A 23,328-nucleotide genomic window follows, 5' to 3' on the forward strand; every position below is an offset into this window, starting at 1 on the left:
TATTAACAAGTATCAGTTGTACCATTTTGGTGTTCAGTATGAGAGTTGATTATGTGTCTATTACATATATCAATAACCACTATTCTACAGTCCACGTGCGAAAGAGAACACACAGGACTTGTCTTTCTCTGTCTGGTTTACTGTACATCACACAGTCTCCTACAGTTCCACCCTCTGCACTGCCAAGGACAGGTTAAAGTTGGCCAAGTGACCAACATCATCTCTAACCCAGTTCTGCTCAAACCCCTATGTAGCTGGGTGACCTTGAACTTCTGATCTTTGCAATTATACCTCCCTAGTGCTGAGGTTACAGGTGCAGGCCATCATGCCCCGTTTATACAGGGCTAGGGATTGAATGCAGGGCTTCCTGTGTTCCAGGCCAGCACTGTACCAATCCCCAGGAGCTTGAAAAAGCTTTATTTACTTTTCTATTTCTGTGCACATGTGTGTAAGTTCCTGCATGAGTTCATGTGCACCGCGTGGAGGTAGAGCCCAAAGAGACCAGAAGAGAGCACCGGATTGCCAGGGATGAAGTCATGGCCAGTTGCGAGGCACTGTGTGGGAAACAGGAGTTGAACCAGGGTCTTCTCCAAGAAGGGTGAGTACTTTAGCCCCCGTGCTACCTCTCCAGCTGCCTCCCCCATTTGAAACAGGCTTTTCCACCGTAGCCCAGGATTGCCTGGAATTCACTGCATTTCTTGGCTTTAGGTGTCAACCACTCTGCTCGACTTGATCCTTCTTTAAGAATGAAATGTAAATAGCTTATGAGTATTAAAAAAAAATAACCTCAAACCAAATCAAACCCAAACCCAAACAACAAAACAATCCTTCTAACCCAACTCCTCACTCTAGTTTGTCAGCATGTGCCCAGGGATAGAACAAGAATTAGCAAATAGTGGCAAGGACAAGGGGAAAATCCTGTACGGTGTAGCTGGGAATGCACATGTCTCTGGCTATTATGGCAAATCCACAGGAGAGGCACCAAGCCAGCCCAGGATCTATCTGACCCCCCCCCCGCCCCGCTTGCAGTAACTATCCACAGGAAATGAAATCAGCACCATGCAGAGATGTGCTACAGCAATACTCACAGCAGGCAGAGCACGAAATCAATCTAGATGCCAATTGATAGGTGAACAGAAAAAGTAAACGTAGAATATGTGCACAAAATGGAACGTTATTTGGCCATGAAAAAAATGTAAACATCTGTCCATTTTACTGTTAGCTCCCTGGGCCTTGGGGACAGCAATGTAACTCCAGCATCTTCCAAGGATCTGACATCCCCACATTGGGAAAGCGATACTATTCTGTTACACACTTATGCATGAACACCCCCAGCTCCTCACAGAGGTAGTGATAACACTTGGCATCTGCCAGGAGGGGTGAGGGCTGAGCTCTGGGTATTCAAGGCATGCACAGCTTAAAGGCATCCGTAAACACCCACAGTACAGCGTGGGGTCACAGGGCCTTCCTGCTTAAGAGAATCTCTGCAGTAGAGTTCTCATGCCCTTTGTTATTGTTGTTGCTATTTAGAGAAAAAGATCACTGAATGAAAAACAAACAAACACACAAAACAATAATCAGGATACACTCTGGTACTTAGTAGGTGACAATAAGTCTTATGGTCATTCTGCAAAATGAAACTCTCATGCACTCTGGTCCACAACTGGATAGAGCCCTAATTCTCCTGACTTCTCCGCGTCACTTTGGAGCCCCAGTTTACAGTCAATGATTTCTGAGACCCTTCCATGTCCCATTATCTGCCTGCTCAGACTAGCAACTAAATAACCCACTGAACACCAGTTTTGAATTTGGAGACTCAAAGGGGTCCCTGGAAGCTGAATCTGTCAGCCATGCTGGGTCAGAAGCCCGAGGGTGAGGTCTACTCAGACAGGTGGCTGCAGGATACAGGCCAAGTCCGGCCTTGGCTCCCTGGTCTGTGTGATGCTACAGTCCCAGAAAATGCAGCGGGGGAGCCAGCTTGGGGCATCTCGACTGTTCAGCAGCCAGTACAGGCAGGGTACTCTCCAACATGGTGACATATTGGTGGGAAGCATATCCCAGGGAGGCTGCATATGTGGGCTCCCGGGAGGGGTCAGGGAAGAGAACACCTCGGAACAGATCTGCTGGAGACTTTCTGGCTACTAAAAATGAGGGGGGAGATCATAGGTCCCCCAGTTTTTCTCTTCCAAAATCAGCTCTTGCAAACCACTATTTAAGAAGCACCCCTTCACGCACTCTTACCCACTAATCTTCCCAAGGACTCTTGGGATTATTTTCCTCACATGTCAGATGAAGAAAAAGGAAGCATGGGGAGGTTAAGGAACTTGTCCGAAGACACTCAGCTATGAAGCTGTAGCAACGAGACCCGAGCCCAGCAGACGAAGCAGGTGAAAGTGACAGGGACGTTTGTCATCTTTCAGCTCCACTGGAGGTTTGGAAAGTCACCTCTTGCACATGCTCATATATCCTTGACTGGAGGAATCACCGTGGGCTGCTGGGAAGTTCCAGAACAGAAAGATGATGGAAAGAGTCCTCGAACAAAGAAGGAGTTGAGGATGTCCATGGGACAGCAGGGGGCCCCTGTCCATCTCCTCCTCTATTCAGACAGTTTTCTGGTAGGGGGCTTAGGACAGAGTGCTGCTGTTCTCAGGGAACTCATAGCTTGGAGGACAGATAGGTAACAAAGAGATAGGACACAGCTTCATCTGCTCCACGACAGAGGCATTTTCTGGCAAGGTGGCCATCTTGACTGTCTAATGTACTTGCTGTCTAACCTATTTTTGCTTCTCCATCTTTAAGGAATCCCCCCACCAACCCCAGTCAGCTTCTCTTGAGGATGTTTTCCCTCAACTCATGTGGAACTATGTCCAGTTCTGGGCTTTGGCTACTCTTCTTCTTAGGCACTGTCCAAAGACATCAGCCTGATCTGTCGCCACATGGGAAACCCCGGAAAGAGAACAGGAGTGTTGCGATAGGCCGACACTGTTTCCTGTCACACCATTTGAACTCCTAGATTCAGGAGCACCTGGAGCTGAAGCCCGGAAGTTCATTGACTGGGGACTGGATTTGTTTGTCACATGTGTCTTTAGGCCAACCTGTAAAATTACTAACCAAGGCAAAGGCAACACAGACAGAGGAAGAAAAATACTATTATGGGTTCTTCAGAGCCATCTCAGGTCTTTACAAACACAAACTCCACAGTCCAGAGATGCAGCAGGCTAAGCACTCGCTCCTGGGCCACTGTTCTCATCCAGCAGTAACCTCCTGCATAGGTGACTCTTTCCTACCAGCTTAGAACCCAACATCTCCCTGGCCCATGTCCAAAGTCCAACATCTGGAAGGGAAGGGTTGGGCGACTGTCACTATAGATAGCTGCTGAGTCCCAGGAGAACCACAGTAGACGCAGCTACTGATGGGGAAGGTGGAGGTGGAGCCAATAGAGGCCCTGGCTGCAGAACCCTCTGCTCATCTGAACAAGGTGCTCAGAATAGGGGTGTTCATATTTCCTGATGTGACTTCTTAGTACAGGCAGAACTTGAAACAAGAGCTTCTGGGGGCATGGGGACAGTCTTGTAACCTTTTTGACTTGGGTAGGAGTCACCAAGCAAGACACAAAATTTCTAATATCTCATGTTCCATGCAGAAAATAAAAACCAGAATTTAGCACTTGACATGCCTTTCAAAAGGTGAAACTTCAGTCTTGGGGTATTTCGGGACATCAAGGCCATTGTTGAGAATGCACAGGTAGCTTCCATGTGGAGTCTAGTGATTCTGTGACTTGGTGGAGCTCTCACCTCTTGTGAGTGGACCTGAGCAGTGTTTGTGGAAAAGTTCTACTCAGGAGCTTGTCCTGAGGCCAGTATATACAGTATGCCCATTTTCTTAATGAAGCTGCAATCCCCTCAGCTCCCAGGCATCAAACCCTCTTTGTCTGTAAGCATATCAAGACTAAATCAGTCTGCAGTCAACCAAGGATCTGGGGACTCAGGGGAGACTCAACAGGGTGATTCAAACGATCACACATGCTCAGACTTACAGCTGAGGGAGTGGGATTCCTCCAGCGGTTTGAGTTCATCAGAAAGGTCTGAGGTTCTGGTTTGTTGAGGAGATTCCTCTACCTGCTTCTGCCTGGGCCATAGGCGGAATGCTTTAAGCCACAATTCAAAAACAAGGGTCCACACTTTGTGGGTGTTGCTTCTATACTTTCAATTATTGGACAGACTTTTTGCAGGGTACCACAGGGACAGATGTACCTTTTTATTTGGTCACTATGGCCGAACAAGATCTCTGCGTGGTCCAGAATATAATAAGGTCACATGCTGAGCATCTAACCATTTTCAGCTCAGACCCTTCTTCAGGTAGATATTCTTCTACCATCTTGGACTTCTAGGCACCATGAAAGATGACAGCAAGTGTTCCATGGGGCAAGGAGGGTCATTCCTTGTCAGAGTTGGCTCAGAGGGGTCCAGAAGGCCAATGGGTTCTTTGCAGCTCTCCCCCTGCGCAGTCAACTGGAAGACCTGACCCACAGTCAACCCACTTCTATTCCTGGCACTGTGTCAGTTTTTCTTTTCTTTTTCTTTTTTCTTTTTAAATTTCCACTAGGAGTCCAGCCAGCTCTGTTCTTAGCCATGGATACAAACTGTGGAGGCATTTCCTGTTCCAGGTGGTTTTGAGCAGAAAGCCAGCCAGCCAGCGTGGGCTGAAGGTGGGCGGGGGGTGAAATTCTTCAGGAACTGCTCCCAGCAAATGTGAGAGTAATTCAGAATTACACCGGGTTGACTTCCAAAGCTCCCAGCCCTGAGTGGAAACATGGCCCACTGGAGCTGACTCTAGAAACATAACGAGTGAGCGTGGACCACCTTCAGGCTCGCTCCCGTCCGTGTGCCAGTGCTTGGAATACTGGGATTATGAATTTGGGGTAAGATAAGGGGACCAAGGCTGGTTCCAAGCTTCCGTGGAGGCACAGCACTGCTTCTGGGAGCCAAGTCATACAGACATTTAAATCAATCTTCTTGGGATACAGATTAGCTTCTCTGCAGTGCACACAGTGAAATATCCCCATCAGTCATTTTCTGGTCCCAATGGGCTCCACGGGCAGTTTTGAGAGGCTGCAGACTAGTATATTCAGATGGAGTGAGGAACTGGGCATGCAAGTGGGGGGCTTTTGCTTGCTATCTATGAATCTAGCACAGCGATACTCTGCGGTATTTTGGGGTATGGAGGTCAGGTCTCTAAAGCACAATGACTAGGAACCACAAACATGGCTGTTACTACTCTCCTTTACATATGTGATCTTTAGGTTTCCACAGTAGAGCTGACAGGACCGACAGTGACAGCAAGGCCCCTGCCCCTAGCAGCAGCCGCCAGTTGTTTCCTTTTTCTCTTGCCTCAATGTGGGTTCTAGGGAAGAGTTCCTTTATATTAAAGGGCTTAGATATTGAGGATTTATTGATTCTGATAAGTCCTCTGCCATGTTTATACTCCACAGAAAAGCAGAAATGGAGGGAGCCTTATCATTTCATCCAGGCACATGGGAATGGGCATCTTGGGAGCCCAGGGACCACCTGCTGAGCACCTGTTTTTGCTTTATGGAAGAACTTTTGTGGGGTGTTCAGAGCTGGGCCAGCTCTTAGACCACTGGGTTTATACTTTTGTAAGATGTAGAAACATGGTTGCCAAAATGGCATCTTCCTACCAAGAGCACTATCTGGGAAAGGTAAATTTGAGGGTGACACTAAGTTGTAAAACTTCTGATGCCCACACTGTGGAAGCTGACCCAGTTTCCCCAAGTGAACAGAGAGGGGTGGAGTCTCTGGGAAAGTAGAAAAGACTGCCACTCTAGAAATGGCCAGTTTTAGGCAGCGATAAGGGATTCCCCTCTATGTGCTATGAATGTTTTATTATCATTGGTTAATAAAGAAGCTGCTTCGGCCTATAGCATGGCAGAATGTAGCCAGGCTGGAAGAGATAAATAGAGAGAGTAGGCAGAGCCAAGAGATGCCATGTAGCTGCCTAAGGAGAAAGATGCCAGAACAGAACCTTACCAGGTAAGTCACACCCTCATGAGGATGCACAGATTAATAGAAATTGGTTAATTTAAGATGCAAGAGTTAGTTAATAAGAAGCCTGAGCTAATAGGCCAAATGGTGTTGTAAGTAATATAGTTTCGGTGTGATTTTTCGGGTCTGAGTGACAGGAAACAAAAGAGCAGTCTCCACTTACAAGGCAGTTCCCCTACTCAGCACGTACAGCACTGTCACCGAAGGCTCTATAATAGCACCACTGTCTACATGGCACCAAGCTCTACATGACAGAACCATGGTCTTGATTAACATGCACTTGCTAGAGATTTATTTTGTGATGGTCTCATGAGAGTTAAGTCAAGTTGTGACCATTTTTAAGAAAGGCACGGATACTTCTGTAAATCTAAAAAGTCAGGAATGTGGTCTAAGACACAGCTTCTTTTTGTGTGTTAAAAGTGCAGACTAAAAGGTTTCATGGGCAATTTTGATTTACCCCAGATACTGAGAAATTATATACCCCTCCCCAATATCTTGCTGAGAGAAGGAACCCTGAATAGGAGATCAGTTATCTCTAGTTTGAAATTTAACCCAAACAAGGATCTTGGGGCTTAGACTGACCAAAGGATATGGATGACCACATTTCTATGCTGGTGGACCAAGAGCTGAGCAGCCCCTGAAACCCTAAGGGACGTTTGCTTTCTTCCTGAGGCCCCTGGAATCAACACTCATGAGTTGATGCAGTGCTCTGACTCCCTGACGCTGAGGACCAGGCTGCTCTTCGCCGAGGGTTAATGGCAAGACTGGAATCATTCAGAGGGCCTCCTTTAGCTGGGGGTAGGGGAGGAGGTGTTCCACTGACTCAGTCCCTCTGCAGCAGCAACAAGCGCCAGTCAGGATGGAATCCAAACCTATAGAGATACATAGGTGTACGTGCTCAAAATCAGCAGAGTCAGTCACTGTGAGTTATGGTACCCAGAGCTCAGGAAGGCCAGTACTGCTCTGTATTGACATTCAGCCTAGGGCCATCGCTCTTTACTCAGTAAGAGGCATCTACAGAGAGGCTGCAGGGGCCTGCTGAGGGATAGGCCATGGGCCTACGCTGCCTGGGCTAACTGCACCTGACTCTTCAAGAGTCATTTTGGGAAACATGGTTTCCCCAACACCTCATGGATTCCTCCACATTTTCATTCTCCATCCTGTCCAGAAGTGATGGTTCTAATTGACTCTACCCTCCCCACCTGCACCAAACATACCTTGGATCTGGCTGTCCGGTCCAGTTTGAGTCCTTAAGGTATTACAATGAAAGTGCAGGTGTAATGCCAGGGTTAACCCGGGAGAAGGTAAATAGGGAATGCGTGGCTATCCAGCACTGGGAGAAGACTGTGGAGCCAGAGCCTCCAGAATCTAGTCATAAGGATCAATTCTTAGAGCAGCAACTTTGAGTGAATGAGTTCTGTTTTACCCAGGAAACTGTGAGCAGGTTTGTCTTCTACCACGCGGATCCTCCGAGCTCCGGCCGGAATGACAGCAGCTTCGATATAACCTGCGGTGACAGATGACATGCAACTGAAGCACACCTCAGTCCTGGATCAGAGGCCCCTACACAATCCCCTGTCTCAACAGCCCAACCACGCCCCCTGTGGTGAGTTCAGAGACTGCAGGCTGACCCTGCCTGAGAGATCAATCACCAACTCACATGGAGTTCTTTCTTCTAAGCTTGGCCATTCAGTTTCTAGAATGTCCCATTGTTGAGTTGCAATTCCCTCTCTTGAACACGTATTTTTAAACCTCAGAACCCAGTTGCTCTACAGAGGGCAATGAACACAAGTCAGGATGGAATCCAACCCTGTAGAAATATGTAGGTATTTGTGTATGTTTCAGTGTGCTGTCATTTGGAAATAGGAGGGTTGCATATGTATTTAGCTAATACAATGTCATACTGGTGTCAGGAGGACCTTAATCCAATATGACAGGACTCCTTTTTTATTAAAATTAGATTTACTTGTTTGTTTATTGTATGTGTGGGGTAGGGGTACCTGTGCCATATGGCCTATGTAGATGTCAGGGGTGACTTAGGAATGTCAGTTCTTTCTTTCCACCATGTGGGGTCTAGGGATCAAACACAGGCCTTCAAGCTTGGTGGCGAGCACCCTTATCTGCTGAGCCATCTCACCAGCCCGAAATACCTTTGAAGAAGAAGAGATTTGTACACAGGGACGGCACAGGCAATCGCCTGGAGAACGTGAAGGCGGAGATGTCAGTGAAGCTTCTACACACCAAACAGCACCGGAATGTCCACCACCAAAAGCCAGAGGAGACCAGACCAACCCTGTCCACACCTTCATCTCAGACTTCCTGCCTCCAGGAGAAGATCCACAATTTTATGGTTTCTGCCACCTAGGCAGCGGTACTTGTTAGGACTGCCTGGAATCAACATGGCACACACGTAAGGAGTGCTCTGGCCCCACGTATCTGTCGGGGGTTCCTTCATGCTCTGTCACAGCTCAACTTTCCTCTGAACATCCCCAGGATCATAACAAAAAGCCAAGCCACTCATCCTACAACGGAGCCATCCCCTTCCCTTGCCGTGCACCGCCTCCTGCCTCCGCTGCCCTGGAGATGATTTCTGCGACTGTGAGGGCACACACTTATTGCTTATTTCCATGTAGAATGGGACTGTGTACACTGTGGCCGTTCATGGTGCTTGGATGTGGGCATTTAGTAACCACTCACGATGGAAATGCCTGGCAGCTGACAGTCAGGGAATGCCAGCTTTACTGAGAAAACTGAGCCAGTAAGTGGCCCAATGTGGTTTTGAGATTCTAGAGAGTAGGCTGGTAGTCATTTATACCTATGTTTAGGTTTGATACCAGGGTCTGCATTTACATGACCCTCATGTGGGATCATGGAAACAGTAGAGGGACTTACATGTAGAAACACACTTATAGATTTCTAGGTCCAGCTACATGAAGACTCGCCCTTGCCTTTTCATTATAAAATAGTGTTAAATAACTGAAGCAATCTAATCAACCTAAAAACACTATAAAAATATTTCAATGCTTTTCAGGCTTTTCAACTTGTCTTAGTGCATTTAAAGGCACACACACACACACACACACACATACTTCTGTTACTCTGATGCTATACATTCTTGCAAGGTACAAGGAGAATTTAAAATACATGCACTGCACAAACACTCTTGTCGAGTTAAACAAGCGTCATGTACATGAAGTAACAAGAACATCGTTCTCCATGGTACAAACCCATACTTCATCTAAAGCAGTGGTTCTTAACCTGTGGGTTGTGACCCCTTTGGCAAACCTCTATGCCCAAAAATATTTACTTTAGGATTTATAACAGTAGCAAAATTACAGCAATAAAAACAATTTTATGGTTGGGGGTCACCACACCATGAAGAGCTGTATTAAAGGGTCTCAATATCAGGAAGATTGAGACCACTGCTCTAAACCATAGAGAGTATAGATACTGTTTGATTGCTCTGAGGTCTTGTGTTGTTGGGGAGAAAACACCACAATCTCAATAGATATATAAAAACAATGGATTAATGTCATTGTCTCTTCATACCACAAGCTATTCAATCTCTAGGATAATAAAAGAATTCCCCTGCCTCACAAATGACAGCACCTTACTCTCAAGGCATTTGAAATAACTTTTCAAATGGAAAAGAGTCACATGAATGCTAAATGTGATCTTTATTTAGTTATTTGTTGATTGCAACAGGAATAAAGATACTGTTCTGCATTATCGTATGTGAAGGAAGGTAAGATTATTTACATGGAATTATACAATGGAAACAAAGTATTTTTTATGTAACATATATTTTATGTAATATAACCATAGCAGGTCAGGGAAAAGATATAGCTCCAGACTGGACATGGTAGCACACACTTTTAATGCCACACTCAGGAGGCAGAGGTAGGCAGATCTCTGTGAGTTCAAGGATAGGCTGGTCTACATAGTGAGTTCCAGGCCAACCAAGGCTACACAGTGTGACCTTGTTCCTCAAACCAACAAAACAAAAAAGATTCAGCCACAGGGACACACTCAGAGGCCCGTCTTTCTTTTAACACCTCCAATTAGGGCCACCATATTATGAATCCTCCAGTTAGTGCCACTATATTATAAATCCACGAAGCAATAGATCCAGACGTCAGGGAGGAGCGCCCTCCACTCCCCACCCTGTGATCACTCCAAATTGTGTTCTACTGTTTTCTTAAGCAGTTCTTGATCCAAGCAAGTGAACAGTGAAGACTACCCATTGCACTAACACAGGGCCCATGATGCTTCTCTGGAAAGTTACTGGGAGATTATATATGACACAGTTCTAATTTGGCACTAGCTACTTGTGTAGACAGGTCTGTGAGGCTATGAGGGGCAGTGAGATAGGGGACAGGAATTTCTCCGGGCTTATAGTGTAATTTGTTAGAACATAGGTTTACACATACCAGTGAAGTCAGCTTTATGATTAAACAAAAATACATGAGATAAGACTGCAGGATTTTTATGAAAAATTGAATCTTAAGTATACTTTATCCAATTTATCTTTCTTATTTGAAACACCTTTATCAGTTTGATATATGGTCACTTATATATGTTATTGCACATATATCTGCATAAATATAAATTTGTTTAACATTTATATTTGTCTACATTGTACATAAATGTTAGGAATAGCTTTATAATTCAACATCATATTATACTACAACATAAATATTTGCTATTTTAAAAATATGATCTTTCTTAAAAATTATATGCATTACTGTATACAGTTTTGCTTCATGTTTTGTTTAAATTGCTAAATAGTTGATGGAACTATTTCCTTGGTTATAGGGATTTATACTGGTACAAAATAGCATTAGAGACACTGTTATGTCATATAAAATATATGCATAAAACTTCAACAAGATATCAGCAAATTCAGTTGAGCAACATCTAAAAAGAATTGTACACTATAAGGAAATATGGCTTACCCCAGGAATGCAAGATAATTACCCATATTAATAAAAGATAAAATCTACATAATATCTCAAAGAAACAAAGAGAATAGTTGGCAAATTCAACTAGGAGTAGAAAGGGAATATCCCCAGCACGACAAAAAACCTCACAGCATAACTAATTTCAAAATACTGAATGATTTTTTTCCCCTTAGGATCAGGGATTTTAAAAAGCTTATCTTACTTGCCTTTTCTAGTCAACAGTGCATTGGAGGATCTTAGGCAATCAGGCAAAAATAAACAAGTAAATATATAAATAAATGAAAGACAAAGATAAGAGCAAAGAAGGTAAGATTGTGTCCATTTGCAGATGCTAACATCCTATGCACAACAAATCCCAAGAATAAACTAAAGTAACTATTGGAAGAGGCTCAGTGGGTTGGAAGATGTGGGACTAACTATAAAAATCAGCTACACTAGGAAAGAACAGCTGAGAAATTGCTTAAGCCTCATCCAAAAACAATAAAATATTTCAGAATAAATTTAAGACAAGATCTCTAGGTCTTCTACACTGAAGGCTACAACGCATCGTTAAGACATATTAGGGAAGATCTAAGTAATTAAAAGGTATACTATGTTCATGGATGAGAGGATTTCTTTTTGGGGGGGTGGAGTGGGGCTGGGACTTGTTCTAGGACTTTGCTTACTCTAGGCAAGTAGGCTACCAGTGAGTTCCATCCACAGCAACACAAGACTTAACAGGAAGGGAAGATACTAAATGATCTGTAGATTTAAAGTAATAACTCTCAAAATCCCCCAAAGATTTTATTTTGCCAAGCATGACAAATTGATTTTAGGATTCATGTGGAAACGCAAAGGATTCACAATAGTCCAAACAATGTTTCAAATGAAATTGGAAAACTCACACTTTCTGATTCCCAAACATTTTGACTAACTACATTAATCAAAAGAATGTGATACTGGCATGAGGACAGATAATTCTATCAATGGAATATGGTTGGGAGTCCAAAAATAAATTATTTGCTGCTTATTTAAAGCAAAGATGCCAAGAATATTCAATGGAGGAAAGAATAGCCTTTAGCAAACAGTATTGTATGATTGCCTATCCTCTATCTCAGACCATACCTTCCCCACAAAACCCAACTAACCAAAAGGAGATCACAGACCTAAATGTAAGAGGTAAAATATAAAGTTTCTGAAGACAAAGAGAAGTTAAACAAATCTTGGGGTCTACCAAATATTAAAAGCTTGCCATTGTCCATCATGGACAGTGACAAAGCAGTTCATAATGCCTGGGTAAATAGTTGTCAGTCATTTATCTCATCATGAATCAGCATTCAGAATAAACAGCACAACTGAACAAAGAAACAAAGATCCCTACTTAAAATGGGCAGAGATTTCAATAGGTCTTTCTTGAAAAATGATACAGACATGGACATTATAGATGTTCATGAAAATCTGCCACATGTCATGAGTCACAGGAAGGGCAGATCCAGAGGATGATGGGGTATCACATCATAGACACTATGACTGCTGCATCAAAGGACAACACAGGGATCGCTGGTGAGCAAACAGAGAGAGCAGAACCCAAAGTCTCTGCTCAGCAGAATGCAAGGCATCTCAGCCACTTTGGGAAAGTTTGGTAGTTTCTCAAAGAGTGAATTACCCAGAATTTTCCTTTGACCCAATTCTATCCCTAGGAACATATCACACACAAAGAAAATTAAAACACGTGTTTGCGTAAAACTTGTACACAAAGTCTGATACCAGTGTTATTTGTGGTAGCAAAAACAAAACCAACAATACAAAATAAAACAAAATCCCAAACCTGATAAATGGATTGCTGATGTGGGATTTCCCTTTGTATGCTGTGAATACAATTGGTTAATTAATAAAGAAAACTGACTTGGCCTAATAGGGCAAAGGAATAAAAGTAGGCAGGGAAAACTAAAATGAATGCTGGGAGAAAGAAGGGCAGAGTCTGAGAGAAGCCATGACAGACGGAACTTTAGCTGGTAAGCCACTGCCACGTGGTGATACACAGATTAATAGAAAATGGGTCAAATTAATACGTAAGAGTTAGCCAATGAGAAGCTAGAGCTAACGGGCCAAGCGGTGATTTAATTAGTACAGTTTCTGTGTGATTATTTCGGGGGCGCGGCTAAGCAGTCAGGAGCCAACAAGTGGCTCCTTCCTTGCAACAGACTGCAAATGTGGTCTAGCAAAAAAAAAAAAAAAATGCAGCAGTATTTGACCATAAAAGAAGAAATGTCACTGTGTGTTACAATAAAGATGAACTTTGAAAACAGGATGCTAAGTAAAAGAGGCCACATCCCCTGTTCATGACTGTAGTTAAGAAATGTTATAGGCGGCCGGGCGGTGGTGGCGCACGCCTTTAATCCCAGCACTTGGGAGGCAGAGGCAGGCGGATCTCTGTGAGTTCGAGACCAGCCTGGTCTACAAGAGCTAGTTCCAGGATAGGCTCCAAAACCACAGAGAAACCCTGTCTCGAAAAACCAAAAAAAAAAAAAAAAAGAAATGTTATAGGCAAATACACTAATACAGAATTAGATCAGGAGTAGCCTAGGGTTGGAGTAGGAGGGAAATCTAGAAGTGTGGCTAATTGGTTTCCTCTAAGAATGCTTCCTTTCTAAAAAAAAAAAAAGCTACAATTAAAACCACTACCACTACCACCACCAAACCATTCCCCTCCCCCCACTATACCCCTTTGAGATTGCACTAGATTTTATGCCCCAGATATTTCTTAGAGAAATTTGTTCCTTCTGGGGAATTTGAAGAATAACTGGATTCTGGGCATACATAATAGTGAAGTGTCAAAGACAAAACTATTCAGGGTCAAAGTGATTAAAATGTTTTGCAGAATTTCCATTTAAACCAGAAGCCGTACACTTGGCAACAAGATGAGCTTGTGCAACTGAGCTGCATTCCAGGGATGGGGGAGGAGGGGGAAGTTGCCAAGGGGTGGGGTCTTTTGTGTGTGTGTGTGTGTGTGTGACTAACAGCTTGATATCAACATGCTCAGCCTGCAGCATCTGGGGCAACGTGTGGAGCTGCCTAGGTCTTGATTAGTTGATGCCCTGAATTCCAGAGCGAGAAACATTTGCAGCCAGGCATGGTCACCATGCTATTTTTAAATCTAATTTTGGCAAAAGTTCTAACATTGAAAGGGCATCTGCTTTCTGTCTCTTCCTGTGCCTCTCCTGGGAAGAGATGCTTGTCCACAGTGGCAAGCTCAGGGAAGATGTGCAAACTGAGCCAAGGAAGTGGTGGTGGTACGTGGGCTCTCCTAGCCTTCCTTTCTATTACTATTTTCTCTGTTCTTTCATCTATCTATCTATCTATCTATCTATCTATCTATCTATCTATCTATCCATCCACCTGGCCTTGAACTCATAGAAATCATAGTGATCCGCCTGCCTCTGCCTCCTGAGTGCTAGGACTAAAGGTATGAACCACATGCCCGCTCAGTTTCTCTGATTTTGATACAGAAGGAACCAATAAAGGGAAAGACCTTGTGAAAGACAGGCCTTGGCCTCTCACTGTTCTTTGGCAGCTCTAACCCAGAGCTCAAAGCCTGCACTAGGTGGTAGGAATCGTGACCAGAAAGGGAAAGAATGCCAACACCAAGTCCCAAAGCATCTTGTCCCTCAGGTCAGATGTCCCAAGACTTAGTCACAGATTATCACAGGGAATGTAATCACTCTGAGTGTGCAGAAGATTGATTCACATTTTAGGCCAAGAAGCAAGGCTTCACCTTAAGAGTAATTTTCCATTTCAGTCTCAGTCACCAAGCAAGAGGAATTGGTTAGAAGGAAACAATTGGTTTTGTGAAGAAGCCATGGGGGAAGCAAGCCTTTGCCATTATTCTAGGTCACACACCATTTTTGCCTCAAGCAACAGTCCTAGGAATGGTGACCTCAGGTCTGTCTTGACTCTGTCAGTTAATATCGTCCGGCTATGGGCTCTTTCTCTGGCAATTACGTTTACCTGAACTTTCCAAATATCTTTCCTTCTAGAAGATTTGGGTTTATAGCTTTGTGATTAAGCAGTATTGACAGGGGAAAACATCACTAAGATGGTAGAACAGAGGTTAATCCTTTTCTATCAAATCAGTGGGAAAACAAAGAGATTTTAGTTTGTTAAACAAATCATAAGATGTCTAGAAAGGATTTTGCTAAGTTTCTGCTTTTCTCTATTGACAAAAAATTGTTTATGAGAATTCAGACTCATTTCAACTTACAATGGGCCACATCCTGAAATATCCATTGTAAGTTGAGAATACCCTAAGCCACAAGTGCATGTCCAACACCTAATCTAGTGATGGTCCCAGGTCAGCACAGTGGGCAGCATAGCTTGTGCTCACTGTGATCTTGTGGGCACAGTGCCTGGTTGCCACAGCACCATGGGAGAGGATTATACTACAAACTGCAAGCCTACAGCAGAATGAGGTCCACAATTCCTCAGTACCATGATGTTGAAAACTGTGGTTGAAATATTGTGAGCTGGGCCCATCTGTGTTGCTGTTTGTTGGTGAAGGTGGTTCTTAACTATGGCTGAAAACATCTCCTTGCACTGAAAAAGCCCATGAGTCTAATCCATGCTATACCTGACCCTTGGAAAGTGTAGTCAGTACAGCAAGTTTAGATCAAGGCCACTGCCTTCATCTCCATCAGGAAGGCATCAAGGTCCCCTCTGCCAACAGGAAAATCCAGTGATAGGGAGATATGGGCACTTCCTTATGAGGGAGGCACCAATCAAGACTTCCCTGTCTTAGCATTTCTTGATAAGGTAACAAATGTGGTTTGATAAGAATACAAAGCTACCCATGGCACTCTAATGTTTTTATCTAGCCCCTCAATTCATGGTTCTTTTGTCTTTAATATTGGTTTTACTTTAGTTTTTCACTGTTGGCATGTGATATATATATATATATATATATATATATATATATATATATATATATATATATAGTCATTGGCCTTTGTTTTACCCATGGCTTCATTCATGACTCATTCTCGCTAACTCTATTCAGAAAACATTCAGGCATGTAAGCAAGAGCCCCACACCAAGCATGTCACCTTCAGGACCATGCGATATCGACAAACATCTTACATGAAAAACACTTGGGAATCGCCTTTGCCATCACACATGTGGACACCTTCATACAAAGGTTGTTCTTGACTGAGAAAGAGAAAAAGGTTGCAGTTGGTTTGTGCACATTTTAGTGACTGGTTCTGTTCGTCTCAATCACAGTGGAACTAAGCCTTAGTGTCATCAGACAACCATGAACTTTCCCATGGAACAGTCATTCCCCAGCCGTAGAGATGGAGCATAGTGCTCAAAATGTGGCAGTGGCTCAAATGCTAATTGTTGAGGACATACTGTGATGTGTATCCATATTAAAAAAGGAAGACCCCGTCAGCCCCTCTGCTAGGAACCCACTGTCTCTTCAAGAAAAAAGTGCAAAGGGATTCACAACCCATCAGCCATCCTGGTCGGGCCTCAGTGGGAACCTTGAGCTAGCTGCATAATGGATGTCCATGGGAACCAGCCCCTTTCCCAGTTCCAAAGAGCAGGATGGAATAAAGATGACAACATTAAAAGGCAAGCTAATGCATGAAGGAAGAGCCTCGGAGCAGAAAAGTTCAACCCACTAAACTCAAATACCCCAGCCATTTCAGTCCAGCTGAAGTCTTCAGAATTTTAAAGCCCATCCATTAGAAAGTCGGTTTGAGTTGATTTTTTTTTTAACCTCTGAATAGCTAAAAGGCCTGTCTGTTCATGACTGGGAGGGGATGGGTTGGGGCAGCAAGCATTCTACACTTAGGAAACCAGTTCTTCCATCATAGGCTTCCGGCTTATCAAGGTGTACACCTACCCTGGATTCTCAGCTCAGGGGCTTTTGGAAGCAGACATGGGAGAGTTCAGGCTGGGGTCAGGCCTTCGTGCAGGACCTGGCAAAATTCCTGGGTTTGATGTTGGTTTATCTCTCCGTATGGCGTTTCTCTTTGATACTCACCCTGAAGGATGATAAGGCATTCCTCCCATCGTCTTTCCTCAGAGCTGGGCACAGATGAAAGTTACCTTCCTATCTGCACCAATAAGATTAGCAAATCCACTTGACTGGGGTCACTGAGATGTCAAATGACCTGGGACTTTCATAGAAGCTCTCTGCTGAGTCTCATTCAAATATATGGCTTCACCTTTAGCCAGAAGGTTCTTTTCCATACTCTGGCTGTCAATTACTTTCTATATCAGCTTTTATAACTGATCTATATGCAGGGCCCTGGCTAGGTATCCCACCTCAATTGTGACCAACATGGCCATGGTTACCTGTGACATCCGTATGTTTAATATTGAAATGTATACATGCCAAATAAATGTTCCCTGGGTTGGGGGCAATGTGCAGCTGACCCATTGTCAGCATTCTGTGTTTATGCAATCTACAACATCAAATCCCATGCAGCCAATAATGACGTGTGAATGAATATTACACAGATTTTCAGTAAACCAACCCACACTGTTGTGATCTTACGCTCACAGACTCCAGTGGTGAAGAGTTAAAAATCAAAACAAAGCAAACACCCTGCCTGTGCTTTAAAATTAAAGTACGACATTCAGCAGCTACTCAGACAAGCTCACAGGTAGATAAGCTAATGTTTGCTTGCCTTTCTCTGAAGGTTTGTCAGGGGGTCAGCATGCCAGCAGTTAGAAGTAAGCATATTAAGCCCAAAGTCCTGGTGAGACCGTTACCCCAAAAAAGCTCCCCATGTGATTTTCCTTCCATGGGAGACTTACTTCCACAGCCACAGAAACTCAGCCTCCTCAGGGGGACCACACAGATGGAGCCCAGCACTGGGTAGACAGAGAAGGGAGGGTGGGGAAGGGAGTGCTGTGGAAGAGGGTGAAGCATCTCCCTAGGCTAAAATGAATGCTTTTGTCCTAGCTCAGGCTATCTGACATGTGAGCTGCTACGTCCCACATGGTAGAGGACTTCAAAAGCTGTGCTAAGACCTTCTTTAGTGTTCCTACTGAACTGACCAACAGGGAGGGGTGGGTGTGGCTGGGCTCAACCCATCGAATGCAGAACAACACAACTTCACTCAGGTCTGATTACTGAAGGATAGCAGGACCTTCCATTTAAATGAGGCTTCTATTTATTACTGTTGTTGTTATTGTGTGTGTGTGTGTGTGTGTGGATGCATGAGCACATGCTTGCTATAGTGGACATGTGGAGGTCAGGAGTCAGTTCTGCCAGCAGTCAATTCTGTCCCCTATTGTGGGACTGAACTCTGTCATCAATCAGGCTTGGCAGCAAGTGCTTTTCCCTGCTCAGCCATCTTGATGACCCCAAACAAGGTTGCTAATGCTTATATTTACCAATGGAAATCAATACTAAATAGCAACTGCTTTTGCCTCCTGTGGAGGTTTTATTCCCAACTGGAATGACTACAGGAAGCAAATCCAGGATAGCCGGAGATGAAGCTATATCAGACACACCAAAACAAACAGCAGAAATCAGCTGTGTCACCCACAGACACTTATGACAAGGTTGTTCCCTGAGGACTGCCAACCCTGCTGGCAACGGAAACCTGAAATGTGGCTGTACTCTTTCAGTTAGTTTAATGCCAGCCAATTGTGATTTAAATATGGGCAGACTTGGGTGTCTAGTGTGTTTTGTACGAGACAATGTAGTTCCAGAGGGCACAGCCTCCCGAAATGAACTCACTCTACTAGTAGCTCCTTCCATTTCTCTCTGGAACAACGTGATGCATGTTGATTCTAAGCAAACTTTTTAAACATTCATTGTGTGTGTGTATGTGTGTGGTGTACACTTGTATGTGCATGTGTCTTAGTGTGCATATTATGGCAGTTGGTTCTCTATTTCCACCATGTGGGTTTTGGGGATTGAACCTAGGTCATTTTCAAGCATTGCAGCAAGCGCCTTTACCACCCGAGCCGCCTCTCTGGTCCTGAAATTCTGTTTTTTAATTTAATTTTGCATTTGCAATCAATCTGGGTTTGCTTTCACAAGGTCCCACATAGTGTGTCCTTCTCATGCTTTCTAAATGGCACGCTCCTGTAGACCAACTGTCTATCCACCTGGGAAAGCATGCGCAGACTTCTGCCTTGTCCTATGGGCTGTTCTGTGAGACTGGGACTCACAGCCATGGTTCAAACTGAGCTGACATGTTTCTATGCAAAGCAACTTGTAGGAATTCAAATAGATGTTTTCCAGCTCAGATTTACTCAGTCCACGTTCTCCTGATAGTATCACTTTTGGTGCCGCTAGTGAGTGGGCTCTCATTAAGGCTTTGAGTGGTCGCTTTGGAGGTCATTTGCCTGCCTATTCTTCCTCATTCTCTCCCATCGCACTCAGTATCCCACTGACTGTTACAGGCTGATGCCCTCTGTGACAGAGACCAGCAAATCACTCCTGTTTCTGGACACAGCAGCCTATGGTTGGAAAGTTCAAAAAGACTCAAGTTTAGTGTGACATACAAAACGTCATGCACCCATTAGCACTGAGGCAAAGAAGAAGATGTACAGTGTGTGTCAGTGATCCTGTAACCATCATAGCCCTGGGCCCGGTGCTCACCTGTCCCCCGGGAGTGGCTGAAGTCACCCTTCACCACACGACAGGTCTTGCCATCCCCGCTGCAGACACCACACCTGTCTTCTTTGGCTGCGGACCCGATGATGCCATCACAACCAATTTTCTAGAAAACCAAAGAGCTGAGTTCGTCTGTGTTTTAAGATTCAGTGATATTTTCAAGAGGATGCCCTGCGGGACTTGTGGGACTGATATCGCTAAGAGGCATGGTGCCTGGGGGTTTTGACACATTTTAAATAATTGTCATTAAACTCAGAAGCGAAAACAGCAACAACAACCAGAATTCAGATCAGATATTTGTCTCTATCTTTTTATGAGTTTATCAAATATGTTTAAAACCATGTTTATGGAATAAAGGAGTCCTGCTACCCTAAAACACATATAGAAATACCATCTACATGTCTCCAAGAAGCAGGGATTATTCCTCTCTGTCTTGTCACAGCAGAAATGTCAGGGACAAATGCAGGTAGCCAGGTGTGTATGTGTGTGTGTGTGTTGTGTGTGTGTGTGTGGTCACACCATGCTGCTGTTTTCTTACTCTGCCAAGTTGCTCAGTGGAAACCGACAAGGACCAGGAGATGGAGCATCCCAGATCATGGAGTTATGGAGTTTGCTCAGAACAGGAGGCTCAGCCAATTCCCGTTGCTAAAATTGTCTGTGACGGTCTGCATCCCACCTCTGAGTCTCAGTTGCTATATCCCAGGCTGTTGGTGGCACAGCCACAGGTTAGAACTGGCCCCTCACTCCAGCCTCTTTGTACCACCTGGAACTAATTCCTTTGGCTTCCCCATTTCTGTCACATGCTCCTGGCTCTAGCTCTCTCTCTAAACTGGGTTCCTATAATCTCTAAGCCATTCCCATGCTGTCAGAGCAAGTCTCTGGGCTTCACTGCTGGCTGCTTGCCTTGCAATTCAGTTAGGGTTTCCTGATTTAGCAGCCCTGGGTGTTCTATGGGCGACCCCATTTGGTTGCCATAGCTTCTCCCAGTGGCAGTGAAGGGAGGTGTGCACACCGCTGGTGAACAGATGCAAGTCAGATGGCCCCTTAGGTGATCTGTGAGTCTCTCAGGCTGGGGCAGGCTTCTACCTTCTGCCCATGCTGACCAGGCTATGTTTACCACGTCTTGACTTTGGAAGTCAGGCTTGCAAGGATATCCAATGTCAGAACAGCAGCAAATCTGAGGCCTGAAGGGCAACAGTCAAAGCACTGGCTACCAGGGCACATTCTGTCTTTGCTCAAGCCAGTGGAAGGAGGTCTATAATCTGATGGACAGGGATGGACACTTTTCCTTTGAAATGGAAGCTACCACAAAGAACAATGGAAGCCATGGCTTCTGAGTGTTGGTGGAGCTTTCACAATGGCTTTTATGAGCCTAAGAGTTCCCAGGGAACGAGATGACTGAACCAAGGAAACTCCAAAGAGTAAGCACTCCAAAGCCTCCCTGCAGCATCTGATGATCCTCAGTTACTCTTTCCATTTTCAGCCATGACTCTGCCCTTATGTCATCTTCACAACACCCACTTCTGAGCTCTCAAATTCCTGGCCAATGTGTACTGGTCAGGGTGCTGTTCTGAGAAGTTAGGGCTCGTGATGCCTCAGGTCAAGAGTCCCTCGTGGAATGGAACTGGCAAGCTAGGCATGGATTCTCTTTGGTCAAGGCAGCTCCTGTGCCTCATGCATACGGAAGACAGAAGAGATCTAGTTCAGAGCCATGTGCTGGAGTGGGCCATGGGCAGTCATGTGCAGAAGCCATATTTTGCCCAGGAATGATAAGTATTGGTCTCTATTGATTCAAATCCTGGCTTCTATGCCTAGAATTTCTGTCCTATTGCCCTCAGCGAAAAGTCTCTGGTCATGGCGCCTAGTGGCCAAGGACTTCTTCTTCGACCTCTTCTGTGGTACTTGTCACGGTGTAGCACCCACGCTATCTTCAGTTCGTGTGTACGTGTCTCTCTGCATTCACTGCGGATTGCCTCTAGGACCCTTCAGGCATGGGAAGACCCAGGGATGCTCAAGTCCCTTACAGAAAATGGTGTAGCATTTGCACAGAACCTACACACATTCTCTCATATGCTTTCAATTGTCTCTGGGGTATAAATGATAATTAATATAATGGAAATGCTATGTAAACAATTTTTATGTTTTTTAATAATTTGATGATAGTAAGTTGATATTTATTAATGATGACAAGAAAAAAGCTTGCATATGTTCAGGAAAATGCAAGTTTTTTGAGAAATATTTTGCATCTAGAGTTAGTCAAATCTATAGACAGAATGATTGTTTTATTCATACTCCTCCCTCATTTCCCCCAGGTGCACCCCTATATCCTTTCTCCTGCCAACTTCTCATCTCTTTTCTTTCCCTTAAAAAATACCCCACGTAGTCAAACTTTTGCTGTCTAAATACTCATGGGTGCAGTGCCATCCACTGGAGCTGGGCCACATCTTTAGAGAAAAGTGATTCTCCATCCTCCAGACCATTGACGGTCAATAGCTCCTCAGTTAGGCATGGGAGCCTCATGAATCCCTCCTACCTCCACGCTATAATATTCACTGGTTTGATCTAATGTAGGTTTTGTATGGACAATCACAGATGCTTGAGTTTGAGTGTAGTGGTCTGTCTTTTCCAGAAGATACTGTTTCGCAACATCCTCCCCAATATTTGACTCTTATATTTTTGGTTGTGAGCCTAGCCTTTAACGGCTGAGCCATCTCTCCAGCCCCCAATATTTGACTCTTATAATCTTTCTGCAATGCTTCTTGGACCTTTAGGGGCATTATAGAGACATCCCATTTGTGGCTAAGAACTCTATAGAGTTCTTGTTCTCTTCCCTTTGATCAGATGTGAGTTTCTGCATTAATCACATCCCACTGCGCAAAGAACAGTCTCTGATGAGAACCAAGCACCAAGCTAATCTATGGACATAGGGACGTGAATTCAGAAGACAGTTTGTTCATTATTCTGTTCATTTAGCAAAATAATAGTAGCAGGTCCACTTCTGGGCCTGTGAGTTTCCCAGGCACAGGTTTTTGGCCAGATTTGTAGTAGCAGGTATGTGTTTATTCCTACGGAGTAGTTCTTAAATCCAACCAGAAAGTGGCTGGTTCCTCTCATAATATTCATGCCACTGTTGTACCTATGGGCCCACCTTTCCAAGCTGGTCATTATTGTAGTATACAGGATTCACATCTGGGCAAGCATCTGAGAGATCCATTGTCACAGTACATGGAACATTCTCAGGTTGAAAAGCCTGAGATTAAATCCAATTTCATGAATGTGCCCATTGGCAAAGACCATGAGGAGCTGAAGTTATATTCAGCCTGAACACAAGCCTCATTGGCTGAAGAATCTCAGCATTCTTACAAGAACATTCTTGCTGGCAAGAACACCAGAGCAGATGCCTGCAAGAGGCTGGGGTGGCTCAGCTGGCACTGCCCTAAAGGGTACAAGAGTTTTGACTCGCAAAGCTGCTAGCAAAAGAATTACATCATTGGTTTGCAATGTGCCAACTTGCAGGATGATCCAGGCAAGCATGTAATTTAGGAAGGAAACAAACCCTGCGTTTGGCTTGCTAAAGCAAGCTTCCTGAGAACTATCAGCAATGGCTTGTTTCAGTAATAATGATAAGGGCTTTCTTCATACCGTCCAAGAACAGGGCCTGGAACATTCTTTGCTACATGAAAGTATCCCC

The 23,328-nt window shown here is 44.3% G+C and overlaps 1 protein-coding gene across 1 annotated transcript in view; it reads right to left on the reverse strand.

Annotated features, from left to right (window-relative positions):
• Nucleotides 1–23,328, reverse strand: part of Adamts17 (ADAM metallopeptidase with thrombospondin type 1 motif 17) — a 300,342-nt gene that overhangs the window by 73,781 nt on the left and 203,233 nt on the right. Inside the window, exons 15-16 of the mRNA XM_057756616.1 lie at nucleotides 19,623–19,743; nucleotides 7,489–7,569 (exon numbers count right to left, since the gene is read on the reverse strand). Of these exons, the coding sequence (XP_057612599.1) occupies nucleotides 7,489–7,569; nucleotides 19,623–19,743 (202 nt within the window). The remainder of the gene's footprint in view (nucleotides 1–7,488; nucleotides 7,570–19,622; nucleotides 19,744–23,328) is intronic.

The sequence above is a fragment of the Chionomys nivalis genome, chromosome 23 (assembly GCF_950005125.1).
Source record: "Chionomys nivalis chromosome 23, mChiNiv1.1, whole genome shotgun sequence".
In the NCBI taxonomy this organism is placed as follows: domain Eukaryota; kingdom Metazoa; phylum Chordata; class Mammalia; order Rodentia; family Cricetidae; genus Chionomys; species Chionomys nivalis.